The sequence below is a fragment of the Zootoca vivipara genome, chromosome 4 (genome assembly GCF_963506605.1).
Source record: "Zootoca vivipara chromosome 4, rZooViv1.1, whole genome shotgun sequence".
Lineage (NCBI taxonomy): Eukaryota > Metazoa > Chordata > Lepidosauria > Squamata > Lacertidae > Zootoca > Zootoca vivipara.
The window spans coordinates 71,076,883-71,096,075 of record NC_083279.1 but is presented as its reverse complement, the minus strand read 5'-3'; the positions used below and the strand labels follow the sequence as shown (position 1 = coordinate 71,096,075).

General features: G+C 44.0%; 1 protein-coding gene across 2 annotated transcripts; it reads left to right on the top strand.

The window, feature by feature from the left end:
• The first annotated feature begins 1,151 nt into the window (after positions 1 to 1,151).
• On the top strand, positions 1,152 to 18,842 carry SLC19A2 (solute carrier family 19 member 2). 2 transcript variants are annotated; one of them, XM_035115047.2, is made up of 6 exons: positions 1,152 to 1,483; positions 5,215 to 5,685; positions 10,912 to 11,134; positions 11,971 to 12,163; positions 14,897 to 15,038; positions 15,655 to 18,842. In XM_035115047.2, the coding sequence occupies exons 1-6, from the start codon at positions 1,283 to 1,285 to the stop codon at positions 15,778 to 15,780; spliced, it is 1,356 nt and encodes a 451-aa protein (XP_034970938.1). In that variant the 5' UTR covers positions 1,152 to 1,282; the 3' UTR covers positions 15,781 to 18,842. The 2 variants fall into 2 exon arrangements, with proteins under 2 accessions (XP_034970938.1, XP_034970934.1); XM_035115043.2 differs by having other exon boundaries at positions 5,215 to 5,796.
• The last annotated feature ends 351 nt before the right edge of the window (positions 18,843 to 19,193 follow it).

The window sequence follows — 19,193 nt, the reverse complement described above, 5'->3', positions numbered from 1 at the left end:
TCCGGATATTATTGACAGTGACTTTTGACTGATCTGACGGCTGGATCCGAGGGTCAAATATGTAGCCTAAGGAAAGACACCTGCCGAGGAGATCTGCAAAATCCCATAGCCCCTGAGACGCTCTCTCAGGAACCATAGGAATTTTTGTTAGGGGGGGTGGAGAAGAAAGGTCTTTTGTTAGGAGGGGGGCAGAACCTCAGTTAGCTATGTATTTTTATTGATTTGCATTGATTTATTGGGGGAGGGCAGCTGCCCCCCTGCCCCCCCCTTTACTACGCTCATTCCCTTATATAGATGACTTGTGAACCGCCTTGGGACCTCGGATGAAGACAGCTACGGTATTGAGATAATAATATTGAAAAATCAAAAAAATCACTTAGAAGCATCATTACATAGTTGTTGTTGTTGTTGTTTAGTTGTTTAGTCATGTCCGACTCTTCGTGACCCCATGGACCAAAGCACACCAGGCACTCCTGTCTTCCACTGCCTACCGCAGTTTGGTCAAACTCATGTTGGTAGCTTCGAGAACACTGTCCAACCACTGTCATTCCCTTCTCCTTGTGCTCTCAATCTTTCCCAATATCAGGTTCTTTTCCAGGGAGTCTTCTATTCTCATGAGGTGGCCAAAGTATTGGAGCCTCAGCTTCAGGATCTGTCCTTCCAGTGAGCACTCAGGGCTGATTTCCTTCAGAATGGATAGGTTTGATCTTGCAGTCCATGAGACTCTCAAGAGTCTCCTCCAGCACCATAATTCAAAAGCATCCATTCTTTGGCGATCAGCCTTCTTTATGGTCCAGCTCTCACTTCCATACATCACGACTGGGAAAACCATAGCTTTAACTATACGGACCTTTGTCGGCAAGGTATATTTATTTTTTAAAAAACCAGAGAGCCCAGTGTGCCTATGCGTGTGTTGTGTGGGGTCATCCGCAAGCCACACCTCTCAGATTGCAGCAAAGGCGCAGTTCTTTAAATTCCAATTCAACGACCGTCTCCTGAGCCCCCGCATCGCACTTCCTTATTACGCTCTGCGGGACGGAACAGAGATTCCCGCCCCGCGCTCCTACTACCGGTACCACAAAAAACAAACAAACAAACGATACCGGAAGTGGCGGGGCGTGCCTGGCGCGCGCGCTACTGCGCAGGGCCAAGGTGCCTTTGGCACTCAGCCGCGTGGGCAGCGGTGCAGATTAGTGCGAGCCGAGCGAGCGGTGCGCTTCAGATAGAAAGAGAGCGAGAGGGACGTACGTACGCGGAGACGCCCCATCCCGGGGCTCGTCGGATGGAAGCGCAGGGTGTTCTGGACGGGCTCCGGTCCCGGGTGTTGTTGCCTCGCCGCGTGGGGCGGGCTCCGCGCGCCTTCGGCTGGGCTTTGCCCACGGCGGTGCTGTGCGGCTACGGCTTCTTCGCCAACTTGCGGCCGTCGGAACCTTTCCTCACGCCTTACCTGTTGGGACCGGACAAGAACCTCACCGAGACTCAGGTATTCCGGGGCGGCGGCATTTTTAGTCCGTAGCGTTTCGAAGAGGGGATTCGTCTGCGGGGGGACGGGGCACGTGTCTCCTCGGAAGTAAGCCCCACCGAGCTCTGTAGAGCTTTACTCCCAAAGTTCAGTGCTAGTAGCCCGGGGCTTTGTGTTTCCACCTCAGCCGTCGGTCATGCTAAGGAGAGAGGGCTCTCGAACATGTGCAGAGGACCCTTCGCTAGCGCCGAATTCCAGGTAGGCTGAAGCCCCTCCGGCATCTCTTGGTTTGGAATGCTAAAGCTCCCCGGGACTCGGTATTGATGAATGGCTGGCTGCTGGAGCTATAGGGGAAGTCAGAATTACTGGTAGATTCATAAGCGCGTGATCCCCTTGGTGGAAGCGGGAGGGAAAGAGGATGTCGCGGCGGGAAAGTTTGTCACTGTCCTGAGCAGCAGCAGGTGGATCTTCTGACTTGCACTTGCCAAACTTACGTCACTAGCCTGCGATGGGGTCCCTGCTGTCACTGGTATACTGCATTGTATGCAGAGATTGATAGATCAGGGTGGGCATGTGGGGTTTACTTATATTTTTACTGGAATCTTGCATCCCTGTGCAAAAGGCATGCAGCTTGAATTAAAGAATCCTGAGCCCACACATTTATTCTGAGTGCTGGAAATCAATATAGCTCATAATCCTTACAGTATTTAAGAAAAGTCCTTTCCGCATGTGATCACCTCTCCTTCCGTAATTTCAGAAGTATAATGGGAGGAGAGAGTCCTTTGTTAGACAACTTAGATTCATAGAATTGTAGAATTAGAAGAGAGCACCAAGAGTCCTCTAGGTCAATTCCCTGCAATGTAGGATTTTTTTTGCACAAAGTGGGGCTTGAGCCCATGACCCTGAGATTAAGAGTCTCACACTCTACCAACTCAGCTATCCCAGACTTGGATTCAAAAATAATTGTTGATCTACTGTGGAATCATATAGAGCCATACGTTTCAAACTTTTTAGACCCAGAACCCACTTTTAACCCAAACATGTATTTGGAGACCCATTTCATAATTTTTAACCATATATTTGTAGTTCAGTTGGTAGAGCATGAAACTCTTAATCTCAGGGTCATGGGTTCAAGCCATACCTTGGGCAAAAGATTTCTGCTTTGCAGGCGGTTGGAATAGATGGCCCTTGTGGTCCCTTCCAGCTCTACACTTTTATGATTCTATGATTTGCATGGTGGTAGTGCAAATGAGTGATATTAATCCTACCAGAAGATCTTGGTCTATCTTCTGCCCATCCCTCACCTAGATCAAACTTGCGTCTACAGTAACGGTTATTTGGAATTGCCATCATCCACTCAGTTATTATGGAGACTTGAGTTGCTGCCTGTTGCATTTTAGTGTTTTCTCATTCAAGCCTTGGCCTGCAGCTATTCATCCAAGCTGCAGGCCTAGGCCATCCTGTATGGACTACCTAAGCATTATTGACCCTTGGTTGAGGGCTTGGGGAGTTTATCTTTGTTGTCCATCATCATCAGCATAGGCTGCAATCAGCAGCTGTGAGCTGGTTGACTCAAAGTTGTTGAGAGAATCTACAGTTGGTGTGCTGCTGGCCTTCAACCTCTTCTAAACCTGTGGACGCTTTTGGCACCTGCTCCCTGCTTCAGTTTTCTATTGTCTGCGTTTTGGAGAGAGTGCACATGCTTGATCTTCATTTTCTTAAAAATAAATAAATTCATTTCTGTTTCTTGCAGAAGGAAAGCTAATAAAACAAAGTTAAACAGATCAGGAAAATAATGCCATTTGGATTTAGGAAACTAGTCATTAAAGGGCTGAACACCTTTAGTAGGGAGGAAATCCGTCCAGGAAACAGTTAAAGGCCCAATTTCAGTAATGCCAGGAGTTACCTTGTGCCATAATGAACAGGTAGACCTTTGCTGAAGACTGCACCATTAACATATTTTCCAAGGAGTAATCCAATTGATGTGAATAGGACTTATTTATGAGAAACCATACTTTTAAAATTTTGCCCTTGGAGACAGGTTGTAATGCGTAGGACAGCTATCACTTGGATGCTTGCTAAGTAGAAATCATGAAACAAATTCCATAGTTCTCCTACCTCTATCAGTTTTTTAACTGGATTCTTTTTTACCTTTTATGAATACTGTAATGACAATGAAGCAGACTGTCTCAACCTTCAGCAATCTGTAAGTCCTTGCAAATGATTTTATTCTGACTGTTGCAGATGACAGCAAAATTTTCTGGAGATTTTGTGATAAGGTTCTGAAATATCCAGTCCTACAAGTTTTTATCCACTTAGATCACTGCTGCTTTTTATACATCTTGGTCTTTCTTGCAAAGGCTTAAAAATAATGAGAAGTAACACAAAAACAACACAACACATAACTTTTTCGTGCAAATGGACTTGTAAACATTACAGGGTCATCTTCTATTGCCTTTTCCAACTAACCCCACATGCACTCTGTTTCAATATGTATTTGGTACATTTCAAGCTGGAAATACCGTATCAGCCTGTACCACTACTGCAGTGTCCGAGCCTGAGATTAATAAAGTGTCATGCCAGCCAACCCTAGTAAGGCACTGCTTCTGAAACTTTAATTTTGGACCACTCTTTTTAACCTATTTTACCTTCTCTTCTCCCTCCCTAGCCAGCAAAAGTTTATTTTTCTGCGGTGAACACATAAAAATCAATCCTTGCAGTGGGGTAAAGGTCAGTGGGGTGGAGCCAGAATACAGGGATGGGGAACCTCTGACTCTCTACATGTAGCTGAACTGCCAACTCCTATCAGCCATGAATATTGGCCATGCAGCCTGGGACTAGTGCATAGCTGTCAAGTCTCCCGCCGAAAAATGCAGGTCTGGACATGCGTAGAAGCAACATCCGGTGCTGCTCTACCCGATTTTCGGTGCCCAGGCATGGACGGAGTGGCACCGGAAGTCGCTTCTATGTATGTCCAGGCATGCGTAGAAGCGACTTCCGGAGCTGCGCTACCCATGTATGAACACAGGAAATCGGGTGGCGCCAGGACCTCCCTGGCAGGTAGGAAATCTGGAGGATTTATGGGATTTTTTTCAACTTGGGCTGCTGGCGGGAAACGGTTTAAAATACGGGGGTTTCCCGCGAAAAACGGGAGACTTGGCAGCTATGGACTAGTGCAGGCATCCCCAAACTGCGGCCCTTCAGATGTTTTGGGCTACAACTCCCATGATCCCTAGCTAACAGGACCAATGGTCAGGGATGATGGGAATTGTAGTCCAAAACATCTGGAGGACCGAAGTTTGGGGATGCCTAGACGAGTGGGAGTTCAACAACAAGTTCTGAAGGGCCACAGGTTGCCCATCCTTTCCTTAACAGAGCAGGATATCTCTGACTCGATCCTAAAACCATGAATAGGGAAACATGAGGGGGAAATAGCTGTTCTTCATGAGGTTGTTTCTTCTAAACTCACACTGGGGTGATGGAGTGAGGTTGCAGTGTGGACCAGCGAGCATACTCTTCTCATTCTCCATTTCCCCTCTCTAGAAATGACTACCAAATGCCATCAGATGCTCCATGCTTTCCAAGGGACTCTGGCTGTATAATAGCCTCTCTAGAGAGAATTTGCTTGGCAACTACCCCTTGCACAGTTTGATGTTACGCAAAAGCTTGTATTTGAATGAGCTGTAAGTTACACCTCTTAGAATATGAATTTTCTGTTAACAAATGTTCATATCTTTTTCTTCTTCATTTAGGTCTTCAATGAAATTTATCCAGTATGGACTTACTCCTATTTGGTGCTGCTCTTTCCTGTCTTCCTGGCAACAGACTATCTCCGCTACAAGCCTGTCATCCTCCTACAAGGACTAAGCCTTATAGTGACATGGTTTATGCTGCTTTATGCAGAAGGACTGCTGGCTATTCAGTTCCTGGAGTTCTTTTATGGACTGGTGACTGCCACGGAAATTGCCTATTATTCCTACATCTATAGCGTTGTGGACCTAACGTTGTATCAAAAAGTCACAAGCTACTGTCGGAGTGCTGCGCTTGTGGGTTTTACAGTGGGCTCTGTTTCTGGACAAATCCTGGTGTCTGTATTTGACTGGCCTCTGTTCAATTTGAATGTGATCTCTCTCACTGCTGTGTCCGTTGCCTTCGCCATGGCCTGGTTTCTGCCCATGCCACAGAAAAGCCTTTTCTTTCACCATCGACAGTCAAGCACCCAGGTCAGTAAGGAAACGAAGGTTGTAGATCCTGCCTTAAAGAGGGTTCCTGGGTGGGAAGATGTTGAATCGGAGATCCCTTTAAATAGAGATGAGCATCCAGCAGTGCAACAGGTAAGCAATAATGCTGTTTCCAGGGGAATGGAAGGTGCAGATCTCTCATTGCACAGAAAATCTCTGTTGGGTTAATTGACCATTACATTGTCTGTTGCTTGTGGCATGTCAGGGCAGTTCATTGGGTTTTCAGGTGTCTGATCACTTTAAATTCTGGGGATGTGATCTTCAGCATGCCTCTGGCAGTCGAGTCCTATTGCCTGCTGAAACAAGTACAAGTTCAGGCCAATCAAATATGCTAGTTTTATTAACTTCCTATTTATTATTCTTGTTTATGAGATGCCTTGTTAAATGAATCTTCTAGGTATTCAAAGGGAGAAAAATAAAGTATTACAATAAAAATCTATAATCGCATAAAACAAGCCAGCATAAAAGCCAAATACAAAAATCAAGCACAGCCAAATACCGTACAGAGTGCAGAAACTGGAACCATCAAATGCTTATGCTAAAACCACTAACCATTCCATAGGAACTTAAAAACAAGATCTTAAAAGGCCTGAGAGAAGAAAGGAGATTCTTTTGGGAATCTATTGTTGCTGGGGAGGGCAGGTGGTAGCTCCAAGAACAGCTTATGCTTGTGTGTTTCTGAAGGTGGGCTACTATCCATCTTAAGAATACGATACTTTTAAACTCTAGACATTCTTTGCAAGTACAAATGTTACCACAAGCTTCTTAGGAGAGCCTATAGAGAAGTTTTGGCCAATTGTCAGGGTAAACTAGGTCCAGAGATAAGAACCAATGAAGTGAAGACTGGGTCAGAAAAAGTGAGACGCTTGTGTGGAGATGCTTCTAAAGGAGTTTGCAGGACATAGTGAAGCCTGACACTTCAGCAGAAAGCAAACTTCTGCAATTGTGCAAACAAATCTAGAAATTACTTTTTAAAAATCCTGTCCCTTGGCCAGAAAGGGTTCTGTGTTCTTGTTCTTGTTTTGTTTGCTAGGCTACAATTGGTAATTAAAGCTCTTAGCATTCCATGGAATTAAAGTTTCCCAGTCAAGCTCTGCTTCCCTAGCAGAGGATTAGCATGAAGCGGGGAGAACCTGTATGGATAGATGGCAGCACTTTCTTCAGTTCTATGTAAATTAGCACAACAGTGTATCCTGGTATAGGCTAATACTGTTCCTCCTCCTCCTCTCCTATTCTCTCATTCATTTCTCCCCCACCCCTGCCTTCTACTGACATTTTTCAACTCAGGTGTTTTCATATTGTGTTCTTGTATTCTATACATTGAAAGTTGAATGTATTGTCAGTGCTGTGTCACCAGCCTACTCAGTGCACTGATGTTGAGGTGAGAGTTCTGAATGGAGAAAAAGTCCATTGTAAAAAGAGATTCTTTAGTTACAGGGAATGGCAAAAAAGCCCCTTATCTGCGGACTGTGTACACAAGCAAACTGCAAATACAGCTTGGTCTTGGCCTAAGCACATATAATCTTAAACATCCTGGTGGAACCCTACAGATTATAAATTCCAGGCAGCAGGCTTTGTGGGAGAGGAGAGAATACACATGAAGATCTTGCATCAGTCTGCATCCCCCCCCATCTTTGTGTATAGAGCTCTATAGTTGTTCCTCTTTATCCTGTGCTGAGGAGGGAACTTGTGTTTCCTTAGCTGATGGAAACTGGAGGCAGTATGTCTTCTTTGGCACCACTGTGCCGCCCTCGGGTAGAGCCACCTGAAGTGTTCTGCCTCATGCTGGCTCCAAACTTGTGGTCAAAAAGGCAGAACCAAATACAGCTCTTCTACCTGCCTCTTTCCCAGACCATTCATTCACGTGCAGGACTCCAGAATAGTCACAGACATTGAGAGAAAGGGAAGTAGGATTTGAGGTTTTTATTCTTTTCTGCACCCTATAGACGAGGCCCTGGTGCCCTCTGGATGCCTTGGACATCTATTCCCATCAGTTCTGGTCAGCACAGCATGATTTTGGAGCATTTGGAGGGCGTCAGGTTGGTGACTAGGTGTTGATGTTGGCCAGGTTTTGCAGAATTTGTACACTTGCTCCAGCATATGTTTTGTGTCCCACTTAAGGAATCACAAACTCGGCTGCCATTAATAGGCTTTTCACTCTCTAAAAACAGCTTGACTGCTCTTAAAAATGCAAGTTCTAAAACTTCAGTAAAACACAGGAGCTGAATTTAGGTGTGGGGCAGTATTGGAATTTTCCCCCTTTTCTGGTAAATTTGCTCCAAGCTGCCCATGAGTTTTACTGTTGGGAAAGTTATCCTTTCTCTTTTGTTCACAAATCACATTTTGTTCACCTTGAAAAGTTACATTCACTCAGACCCCATACAGGATAAATGACTACAGCAGTAGTGTACCACTTGCAACTCTTGCTGTGGGTCTTACTGTGTACTCATACTGCTTTGGGACATTACTTTGCTAGCCATTTCATCAGTAAAGCTGGAAGAAATATTATTAAATTTGTAAACCACCCTTCAACCGATGATCACGGCAGTTCACAACATAAAAATACAAAATGATACATAACAAAATAAAAAACAAGGCAATAACCCCCTCCCACAAACACATTTCAGAATCCATAGAATGTTAATAAACATTGCTTTGTCCCTGTGGGAAAAAAGTTAGCTAGAGTAACTAGCAGCAGTGTACAGCCATTCTCTCCATTGATTTTAAGAGAGCTAAGTTTGCTTGGCTCCCATCATGAGAGACATAATTCCCTTGTACCATTGGATGTGCCCTAGCTTGTTTCTTCAGTAATAAGCAGATGTGGTTAGGCATTATTTGTGGCTTTAAACCAGATGTGGCCTAACCTGTATCACTGCAGTTGTTGGATGGCCACTGGGCAGAGATGATGGGAGTTATAGTCCGATAACATCCGGTGGGTTACAGGTTCCCTAAGGGATTGGACTACTAGCTTTCCAAGTGTCGGATATTGACTAAAGATGGCGGGTTCTGAGTCTTCTCTACAATCTCTTATTTAAGATGATGTGGAATATCCATTGCCAGTGTATTTTCGGCACCTTTTGACAAGTATTTCAACATCTCCATTGAGTAATTATGGCAGCTGATTCTGATTAGTTTACAGCCCTACCTCAGTTGGATGTGCCTTGAAAAATATGTGGTTTTAAATATTAGGGCTGAGCGGAGTGCTTGCTTGTTTCAATTGTGGGAGGGAAAGTTGCTCATCTTGTTCGTTGCCTGTTTAGTCTCTGAAAAGCTTCTTCAATGCTTTAAAAAATTGTTCTGGGAATATACTGGGTGATACTAAACTAAGTTTTACTCAGAGCAATGAACATGACTAAGTTAGGTCAGTGAATATAAATAGGTGTACTCGTGAGTAAAACTTGGTTGAAAATGACCCACTGATTTTAGTTAATCAGGGATATTAACTAGCACAGCCCATTGACAACAAGGAGTAGTGCTTTCTAGGCTACCATTGTCCTTGCTCGGTATGCACAAGGGGAAATATTCTGCTGCCGCCTGCAATGGAGGGGGCAAACTCCATGAGGGCTACTCGAGAAGCTCTTGTGGCGTCTCCCACTGTGTGTGTGTGTGTGTGTGTGTGAATGAATCCTTTCTGGATCCTCCCCCTCCTGTCATGTGATGCAGCTTTGCATTGACTTCTCCATTCAAAAGAAACTGGTGCAAAGCCCTACCACATCTCCTGGATGGTGTTTGTGTACATATGTGTGGAGGGGGGATCTCCCTTCCACACATGGCAGCCAAGCTGGGTGGTGGAACACCTCCTCTCTCACCAACTCAGCAGCAAGGGAGGCATTTCGCAGAACTTTGCTGCCGGTCCCTCTCTGCCCCTAGAGGCTGGGGAGACCAGTGGCAAAGCTGGGTAGTGGAAAGGGTGTGTTGCCCCTTGGGGCCAGCTTCCTCGCCCCCACCTCATGGGCTGGCTGGCTGCTTGTACCTTCCCCCTAAATTGCTTGAAGGGTGTCTGTGCAGGTTTTGCTGGTGGTGAAAGTTTAGCATCCTGCACCTTTTAGTTCAGCTGTAATAATTCCCCATAGCTGAATATACAAAGAGTATTATAATTCTTATCTTGATCGTAGTCATAGCAATCCCGTGGGGACTGTGGCTGTTTTTATTTATTGGAAAGGAACTAAGGCAGAGTGCAAATGCGTCATCTACTACAGCAACTTGGTCATGGGCAGTTGGGATCAAGCATATAAATGTCCATCTCCCTTGTTAAAAACAACTGGCAAACTATGAACCTTTGGCTGTTTGACCTCAGCCATAGTGTAAATGTTTTCCTGCACAGAGTATAGGCAAGGAGTCCATGTGTTACAGCCGATTGTAGGGTGTTTGGGAGTCGCGGTGCGCAGGGCTGAGCAAGCTTTGCAAGCCCTGGGCCTTGGAAGTTCTGGGCATAGGGTTTGCCAAGTGGTTTTTGTAGAATTCTCCATGTGTCCAACCATTGCTGTCCCATTATTTAAATGACCTACTTTCTACTACTTGTTGAATGTTGAGAATATGGGGTATGGCTAGCAGGAACTGGCTCTATCCATCTTCACCCCAGAATTGCATATTTCTTTGACTAATTCTCCACCCCAAACCACTATCCTGCTGTCCCATTGTTTTGTCCATACATGGAGTGGACTGTTTTCTAAACAGGAATATTATATTTGTTTAATACTACGGTATATGTAGCAACGTAATAACAGTTGAAGATTTTGGGTGGCCAGTTCATATGATGTCTCTGTGCACCACACAACCTTTTCACCCCTCTACCCAGATTCCATCATGCAGTTTTCCTAGCACAAAGTGGCTATTTTTGAACACAATTATTCAGAGATCAAAAAGAATTGTGGTGGCATGTATAATCAGGCAGGGCCCAATCCAGGATGAGAAAAGGACCATAGAATCATAGAATTATAGAGTTGGAAGGGATCCCTAGGGTCATCTAATCCAACCCCATGAATGTATCTGAACTAGTGGTCTTCAGTTTCAGTGTCATGGGTTCATCTTTTTATTGGAAAGATAGCCGGGGCACTGCTTTCTGGTGGTGCTTCTTCTTGAATAGGAGACAGTTTTATTTTATTTTTAGCCCTATTTAGATCTGTATTCTTCCTATTGTGCTGCTGTACATGCAAGTAACAGACAGAAAGATTAGCTGAATTTTGTGTGTGTTTTACATCTATGCAGGAGCAGAAAGTGGACATTGTGAAAGTAATCAAAGAGCTCTGGCAGGACTTCCTTCGGTGCTACTCATCCCGGCCTCTGCTGTGTTGGTCTGTTTGGTGGGCGCTCTCAACATGTGGTTACTTCCAAGTCATAAACTATGCTCAAGGTCTATGGGAAAAAGTGCTGCCTTCTCAGACCTCTAAGATCTATAACGGTGGTGTGGAGGCTGTTTCCACACTGTTGGGTAAGTTCCCTCTGTAACTATTTTTTTAAAAGAGGTAAGATACATGCTATGGGACTACGTTAAGCACTGGATCCAAAGGACTAAACATACCTTACCTACAGGGTAGGTGCGTTGTGCAGCTGCCGAAACTGATGCTTTCCTATTTCAAGCAAGAGACCCTTTCCCGTAAACGGCACTCCCTTAAATTACAGTTGAGTGAGTTTCATATGATGTGTGCATGTGATGACTCACTTGATTCTGCTAGCAATTTTAGTGTTTTGAAATTCTGTCTGGAGATGATAGTGTTTATAGCAACCTCCTGAGGAGCTTTACCCAAGCAAAGTATGCCCAGGTTTGGTACATGAATATGACCAATGCAACAGCAGTTGGAGCAATAGCCCGATGCTTACACAGGCTTTTGTGCACAACCACAATTGAGTAATGATTGTAACTGCTAGTACTGGGCAACATTTCTACATTAACCTCCCACCTGTTTTCTCTCCGCCCTCAAAATTCTCAAGCCTGCTTGCTCCATATAAGTGTAGAAGCCCTGAAATGGGGATGGTTAAACTTTTTAGGGCTGAGGGCCACAATGACCTGTGAACAGTGCCCAGGGAGTCACATATCAAAGTGGGTGTGGCCAATTTTACTTCTGTTTAGAAGATAATTTGAGGCATGTGTGTGTTTGGCAGGGGTGTCTCTTCCCCCCCCCAATTTATTATTATATATATGTAAAATGACATATTTCAGAGGTCTGTCTTTTGGGTGACCACAAAAAATGGGGGGGGGTGAGTGGTGGGTGTGGGCCACAGATTAGGCAACCCTGCCCTAAATTAATTTGTTTTTTGCACTTACAGGAGCTGTGGCTGTGTTTGTTGTGGGCCACATAAAAATATCTTGGGCTACCTGGGGCGAGATAGCCTTAGCCATGTTTTCCCTGTGCATTGCTGCTGCCGTATATATCATGGACAGTGTTCATAACATCTGGGTCTGTTATGCTTCGTATGTAGTATTCCGAATTCTTTATATGCTGCTCATCACAATTGCAACGTAAGTAGATCTTTGCAAACTGACAGTTTATAATTAATAATCCATGTTTCAGTAAACTCAGCACAAAGCTGTATTGCATTGTAAGCATTGAATTGATGTTCTGCATTTAAGAATGTCAAACAAGCAAAGACAATCAACATGCATCTAGATTCTTGAATTTTAGAATGCCGTGGCTTGCTTGTTCAGTTATGTCTGCTGTAGCACAAGTCAATCCAGACTGTAATCAGAAAATTGTAATATAAGCAAAGAACAGCGGGTACATTTATTCAATCTGTGCTGTTTACATTGTAAACATGAGTCTTGTCGGTGGAATATGAGACTCTTAATCTCAGGATCATGGGTTCGAGCCCCATGCTGGGCAAAAGATTCCTGCATTGCAGGGGGTTGGATTAGATGGTGCTCGGGGGTCCCTTTGAACTCTTTTGATTCTATGGTTATATAAGAAAAAGTGCCTGACATTTTGTTTTAAATTGAGTTACTAATGTTGCATGTAGCAGATGAGGGTTCAGTTTTCAATGTAAAGTCGGGTTTGCGTACCTGGTGTCACTTTGAAACTAGGTCTGGGGTTTCCAGTCTGTCTTATGCAACCATTTGTCTTTTTATTTTTTTGGCAATGCACATCTAATTGCTGTCATGCCAAATGACTGCGACTTTGGGCATGCAGCCAGTAAGACACTGGCAACCAGAAATGTCAGAATTAAAAATAGATTCTCCATATTATGATATCCTCATATGTTGGGTTTCTTCCAGGCTGATTTGTTTGAGTAAAGGTGAAAGTTAGGAAGAGCAATAAGTGCTTTGTAAGCAGTGCATTCGCATGCATCAGCTATGTTTTGGGTTTGCATAATTCATTTTGCAGTGTAATGCAATAGTTCAGGAAAGCACACAAACTAAGACAGATTGTCCTAGTTACTGCAAGTACAGTAGCTGAATACTGAGCAATGGGCAGTAGTTATAGACAGTACACAAGTAAGAATAGCAAGGACATAGGTATCAATAGCTTTAATCTTTTAATTGTCGTGGGAGGGAAACTGCATTATCGAGAGACTCCCATGTGTTCACATGTGGGAACAAAGAAAACTGTCTTATACTGAGCTGGGCCCAGCTATATTCAACACAAGTTCTTGCTGGATTCCAATTCCAGTCAGTTCCAACCAGCATGGCCAATGGTCTGGGATTATGAGAGTTGTAAAACCAGCAACTTCTGAAGGGCCACCGACTCCCCAGTAGTGATACTGGCACCAGCTCTGCAGGGTTTCAGACAGAACTTTCCCAGCCCTTCCAGGAGGGATTGAAGCTGGGATCTCTGCATGGGAAGCATGTGTTCTACCATTGAGCTACAGTCCTTCCCAACTGATAATTATTGTTTTGGAACAGTGCTTTTTGCTTACAAAACTGGAGTTGGGTGGGAGTTATTGCGCCCAACAGCTTAAAACCACATCTGGATGACCACCCATTTCTCCCAAAGCCTTCAGAGAAGGCTGTCGTACAACTTGCCCTGAAAAACTGTGCCAGTGAGCAAATGCAGATAAGAAAAACACCCTGATTTTTGGTAGAAGTTAATCCTATGTGTGTTTTCAGAAAAGTAAGCCCCATTGAATGATAGGAGTTACTTCATAAAATGTGCATCAGATTGGGCTGATCTGATGCTTTGCAGCTTCAACCCTAGTTTTGCTTGTTCCTCTACACCAGTCGCACTGGGAAGCAGCGATTCATAGCTGGCAAAAATGACTGACTGATTTCCCACCCATTGAGTCTTCTCAGCTGTAGTCAGGATTAACTAGTCACCTCTCCATTGTGCATCTTGGCTCCTCCCTTCTGCCCACTGTTTACAAATCCTATGCAACTTATCAGTCATTTTATCACCAGAGCTCCTGGCAGTTAATATTTCAGCACCTTGTCTATCCTCCTCCGCACTGAATTAGGTCACTGTTCCCATTTTACAAATGGGCACGCCACCTCCATTTCCTCCATTGAACAAGCTGGGATAGTACAACCAGCTCAACTGCTTTGATTTTCCCTTTGATATACTCAGCTGGGAAATGACATCAATGTGTGTGTGTGTATTTTGGTTTGTGGGTTGAAGCAATAAGATCACTGCATATGCAAATATTTAAGGGCCAAATTACACATGATGGTGGCACTTCATTGTGTTATTAAATCTGGAGCTGCCACCAATCATGTAGAGCAGGGGTGGGGAACCTTAGGCTCAAGGACCAAATGGGATTTTCCTGTTCTCTCTGTTTGACTCTTGGGACTCTCCCCAGGCCAGGCCCATTCTCAAAGGCCACACTTTCCTTAAGTAATTTTACCTGACTTTAGTGTCCTTGGATTGTAGTATTGCCTCGTGCTTACCTGGAAGGACAATGGAGAGATGTGTGAGAACTTCTTGACTTTTGTGTGGCTGGAATGCATCCTGCAGTTAGTAGAATTGTACATGCAAGATATCTGAAATCTCAGTTATCTGAACACAAAAGAATTATACCCAAACCTTGGTACATGAACAGCTGATTCAGATAGCTGAACAGCTTGAGTTTGCCTACTTCCTTACCATTTGGATGGTAAAAGTAGCTGGCTGGGATCCAATGTCTGGAGGGCAGTACACTGGCTGCCCTGATCCTGTATGATCCCAACTCTTTTGATTATTAACTTGTGTGGATCTCTTCTGTTTGCCTGAAAAGAGGCTTTTGTTTTCAGTACTCATGCTCTATTTCTTCTTCTTTTTCTGTGAAGTTTCCAGATTGCAACAAATCTAAGTGTAGAGCGCTATGCTCTTGTTTTTGGCATCAATACATTCATTGCCCTGGCATTGCAGACTCTGCTCACAGTGATTGTTGTTGATGCAAAAGGGCTTGGCCTGGACATATTCACGCAGGTAAGGCCTATTTTGGCTGGGTGTGGGGTGGGGAAAGGGTATACAGCCTTCCTAGTAAAATCCTTTTGTCTGCTTCAGGGTGTGAGAGGTCATTCTGGTTGCAACAATTTTTCATTGGGGGGTGGGTAGTGCCTTGTCCTATGCTTGCTGAGGGGAGGAGGTTTCCTTCATACACCCCATTTTCTAATACATGTTCTAATACATGCTTATCTGTCTTAATGAGTTGCCAGGAGATAAAACCATTGCACATGTTTTACTTGAAATGGAAGCTTCTCTCAGGCTTGGCTTGAAGACTGCTTCCTATTTAGATACACCTAATAAATGCATTGGCAAAAATGGGTGGTGAGTGTAAAATGGAGCACAAAATGTGATTCTTACTCATTATAATAAAATGACAGCCTGTCATCTTAGTGCCTGAGACATAAAATCCAAATAGTGACTGCCAACCTCCCATTGTGCTAAAGATAGCACTATTTTTTGGCTGTTTACTGCCCTATGATGTGCAACATTACCTTACCAGCCGTCTTACCCTTCCTAACGGTAGGACTGGCCCTGGTTTAGGTTAATGAACTTTGCTTCTCAGTTCACCACTCCCTTCTCTTTTTGTTCCCTGCAGTTCATGATCTATGCTGGCTACTTTGCTGCCATAGCAGTAGTGTTCTTGATCAGTGGGACATGCAGTATTATCAAGAAATCCTGGACGAAGGAGAGGAGAAATGAAGCAACAACAGATGGTGCTTAAAATGAAGAATATGGACTTGTTAAGCCCCTGTGTTAGGGAAGGGGGATCTATTTAAATATGCTGGTTCCTATTTATTAATGTATCCAGATGCTGTTAATTCAAGACTGTTACCTAAATTGTCCTTGATACATGTTTGTACTATATTAGTAGCATAAATTAGGAACAGATTTACTTATATCTTACGTAAGTAAGAATTTTATATGCAACACATTGGTCTTGGATAATGCCTTTTAGGTCAAAACTGCATAACTAGAGATGGTCAGAAGCCTCCTTGAGATTTACTGATTGCTTCCTGAAACCAGCAAGCCCATAAATCAGCCACTGAAGTGAAGGTGTTGTTGAAACTAGCCCAGTTCATGCTGTTACAGGGGTCTTGGTAGGCTGGGTTTTGCGGGTATAGAAGAAATATTAAGGCAGTGAGGTATACCAAAAGTAGTCTTAAGTCAAGTTGGACATAGCAGAAGAACTCTACCAAGGCTGGTAGAAGCAAACTCATGAATATTGAATAGACTTATCATATACATGTGCAAACACATTTCACAATGTAGTAGGTCATGTATTGTCTGCCTTTTGATATTTCTAAAGGCTCAGCTTCCTTTGATTACCCTTGCTCAGCAAGGTTAAATAGATGGATTATCCTGCTGACCACATGTCAGTTATACATCTTCATTCATCAATAATATAGGGCACAGAGAGCATGTGATGAAAATTTGGCTTGGTTTGGCATCCTTAAAACCTCAGTTACCCTTCGATTCCCTGAAAGCTTTCTTCAACTCCACAGATTTTCATGACACCTGGGAGAATGAACTCTCACAACAGTAATGTTATTTTGCTTAACTCATAATTGAAACCTTGATTAGCATTTTCCTCTATTGCTAATATGTTTTCCAGTGGTGACCAAATGCGTTTGACAACACTGGATGAAATCTCATCCGCAAGAATTTAGAATATCAGATTCTGTCTATTCATCCATTGTAGGATGGATGTGGAGTGGGATTAAACTGCAAGAGTGTTTACATGGTTTGTGTTTGTAAACACTATGGGGAACAGGGATGCTGCTAAATTACATGTTCTATTTCCTCTTCCTTTCCATGTCCACTGTTACTTCCTGTGACAAGCAAAATAATTGCAAATGAGAGGGTTGAATGAATCAGTAACAAGGAGCATTTGCCTCAGGATTGCAGGGTTGTTTCCTGGCAAGCTGCTAAGGATGTTAGACCAGCCTAAATAATGAAGCTGTTGTCAGTGGTACATACTTTAACATGAAAACCACTTCTATGTAACTTAAAGCCATAAGTAGGTTTTACACCTGAAGACTGCACATTTTCCTTAGCTGTGTATACAGACTTTGGGAGGCCACTGCTAGTTGTGTTTCCTAATTCATGTAAATCAAGCAGATATGGGTGTGGTGGTTGTATGTTCAAGACAGAAGTGCTCTGCAAGTGGGAAAACCAGTGTGTGAAGTATGAGACCTGTTCACTGTAAGTATCCAGTACTTGTTCATCTAGTGCTCTCTTTACTACATTAAAATCCAAATGAGGAAAATGGAAAGAAGCTTGGGAGAGAAGTGTTGGGTAACCAAAGAGGAAGATGGACCTATTCAAGCAGCAAATACTTATTGCCTCTGGGCCAAGATATGACATTCATTTCGTGAATTCAATTAACACACACTCTCTCTATATATTGGGACTGGGGGTCTGTGAAGAGGGAGTTTTTAACTCTTGCTCCTATTGCTGGGTTCCTAATAAAAATTACTTTTATTTGCATTTCAAGGGAAACCTCCCTTGGTGTCAAGGGGAACTTCTGTGGTATGCAAATAGTATCTTCTGAGAGCTGCTTTTTGTTGTGACACAGGGAGAGAGTTAAACTCCAGGCTTCCCTTCAGCTGCTACTTGCACTGCAATTGTGAATGTTAAAGGAAAGCGCACAACTCATGTCTAGATTAGCCTTCTGTGTTCCTCCTGGGGGGGAACTGAAATAACTAGGAAGACCTCATCTCTGGATAAACCCTGTTAATATAATGTAGATGACCAAGATGTCTTCCTTGCCTAAGAGTTGCCTTGTAGTAATTTGCATAACTGGTTATGCAGGACTACTCCAGTCTGATGAATGTAAGCTTGGAGATGGCTCCAGGTTCTCTTGCATTGTTGTAATGGTATTGGAATAGGAAAACACTACTCTAGCCAAGTGGCAAACCTATTTTTTAAATCAAATAAAATTATTTTATGATATTCTTTAAAGTTTACTTGTTATTAATAGTGCAATGTTATAATTACATTAAATGACCTTCATAACAGTTCTTACAATTTCATGAGAAAATCCAGCTCCCAAATTTTGCTAGCTAACAGAATAAATCACACACACTTCTCTGTAGCTTAAGAAAATATATATACTGGGAGCTACATTACAGTGGTTTTCAACCAGTGTGCTGTGGCAACCTGGGGTGCCTTAAATGATGGGTTGCCGCAGGCAACACTAGCCTCTGTCCCTCTTTCCTTCTCTCCCTCTGATGCCTTCTCGCATTTCTCCCTACCAAAGGCTTGCACAGCTGTTCATTGCAGCAGCCCTGGCTACAAGCTCCCCAGGCAAATGGTGCCTCTGGGGCTGGCCGAGGGCTGCTTCCCAGGCCCCTGTGGGGCAGTCTGAAGAGGCACCTCTCTTTGGGTCAGGGGGTCAGCTCAAAGACTGGGGGCAGCAGCTGCCCAAGGAGAGGGGAGAGGAGGCTGAGAGAACACAAGGGAGGGTGTTTGAAAAAGGGTGAGAGGCTGCCAGCTTGGCAGGCAAGGGGTCACATAATGGCTTCTGAGCCCCACAGGGGCGCCACAGAATGTAGTTGGTCAAGGGAGCCATGGACCCCCAAATGGTTGAACACCTCTGGCTACATTAGATAAAAGTAATCGGCCTCCTAGATGAGGAATTCTGCTTGTTGACAGCAAACTTGTGTGGCAAATGCAAATTAAGGCAAACCTGGGTCTGAGAAATGACAGCAAGTTAATCTCGCTGGGTAGGAAACAATTACGTACAAAGTACAGTGGTACCTCGGGTTTTGAACAACTTAGTTCATGAACAACTTGGAAATTGAATGCTGCAAACCAGGAAGTAGGTGTTCCGGTCTGCGAACTTTTTTCTTAATCTGAACAGTTGTTTGCGGCTGGGGGCTCCTTTAAACTTCTCCCATGAGGGGAGCATCAGAGCCCCTGCACCACCTGAAGGCAGCCAGGCAGAATAGTTGCTGGGGTGGCAAAGGTGGAGACAGCTCGGCAGCTGCATCTGAGAGCCCCTAAACTGCCACTGAGGCAGCTGTTGGGCTGTCTCCACATTGCCACGCGATGCTCCTTTAAACTTATGTTGAGATGAATACAGCTACACAATGGAAAAGTGTGAGGGAGCCTGCAACTCTCCAGTTGAGCAGC

Coding starts and splice junctions, on each gene's coding strand:
- SLC19A2 (XM_035115043.2), top strand. CDS start 1,283: ATGGAAGCGCAGGGTGTTCTGGACGGGCTCCGGTCCCGGGTGTTGTTG. Junction 1,484..5,214: donor AGAACCTCACCGAGACTCAG/GTATTCCGGGGC, acceptor TTCTTCATTTAG/GTCTTCAATGAAATTTATCC. Junction 15,039..15,654: donor GCCTGGACATATTCACGCAG/GTAAGGCCTATT, acceptor TGTTCCCTGCAG/TTCATGATCTATGCTGGCTA.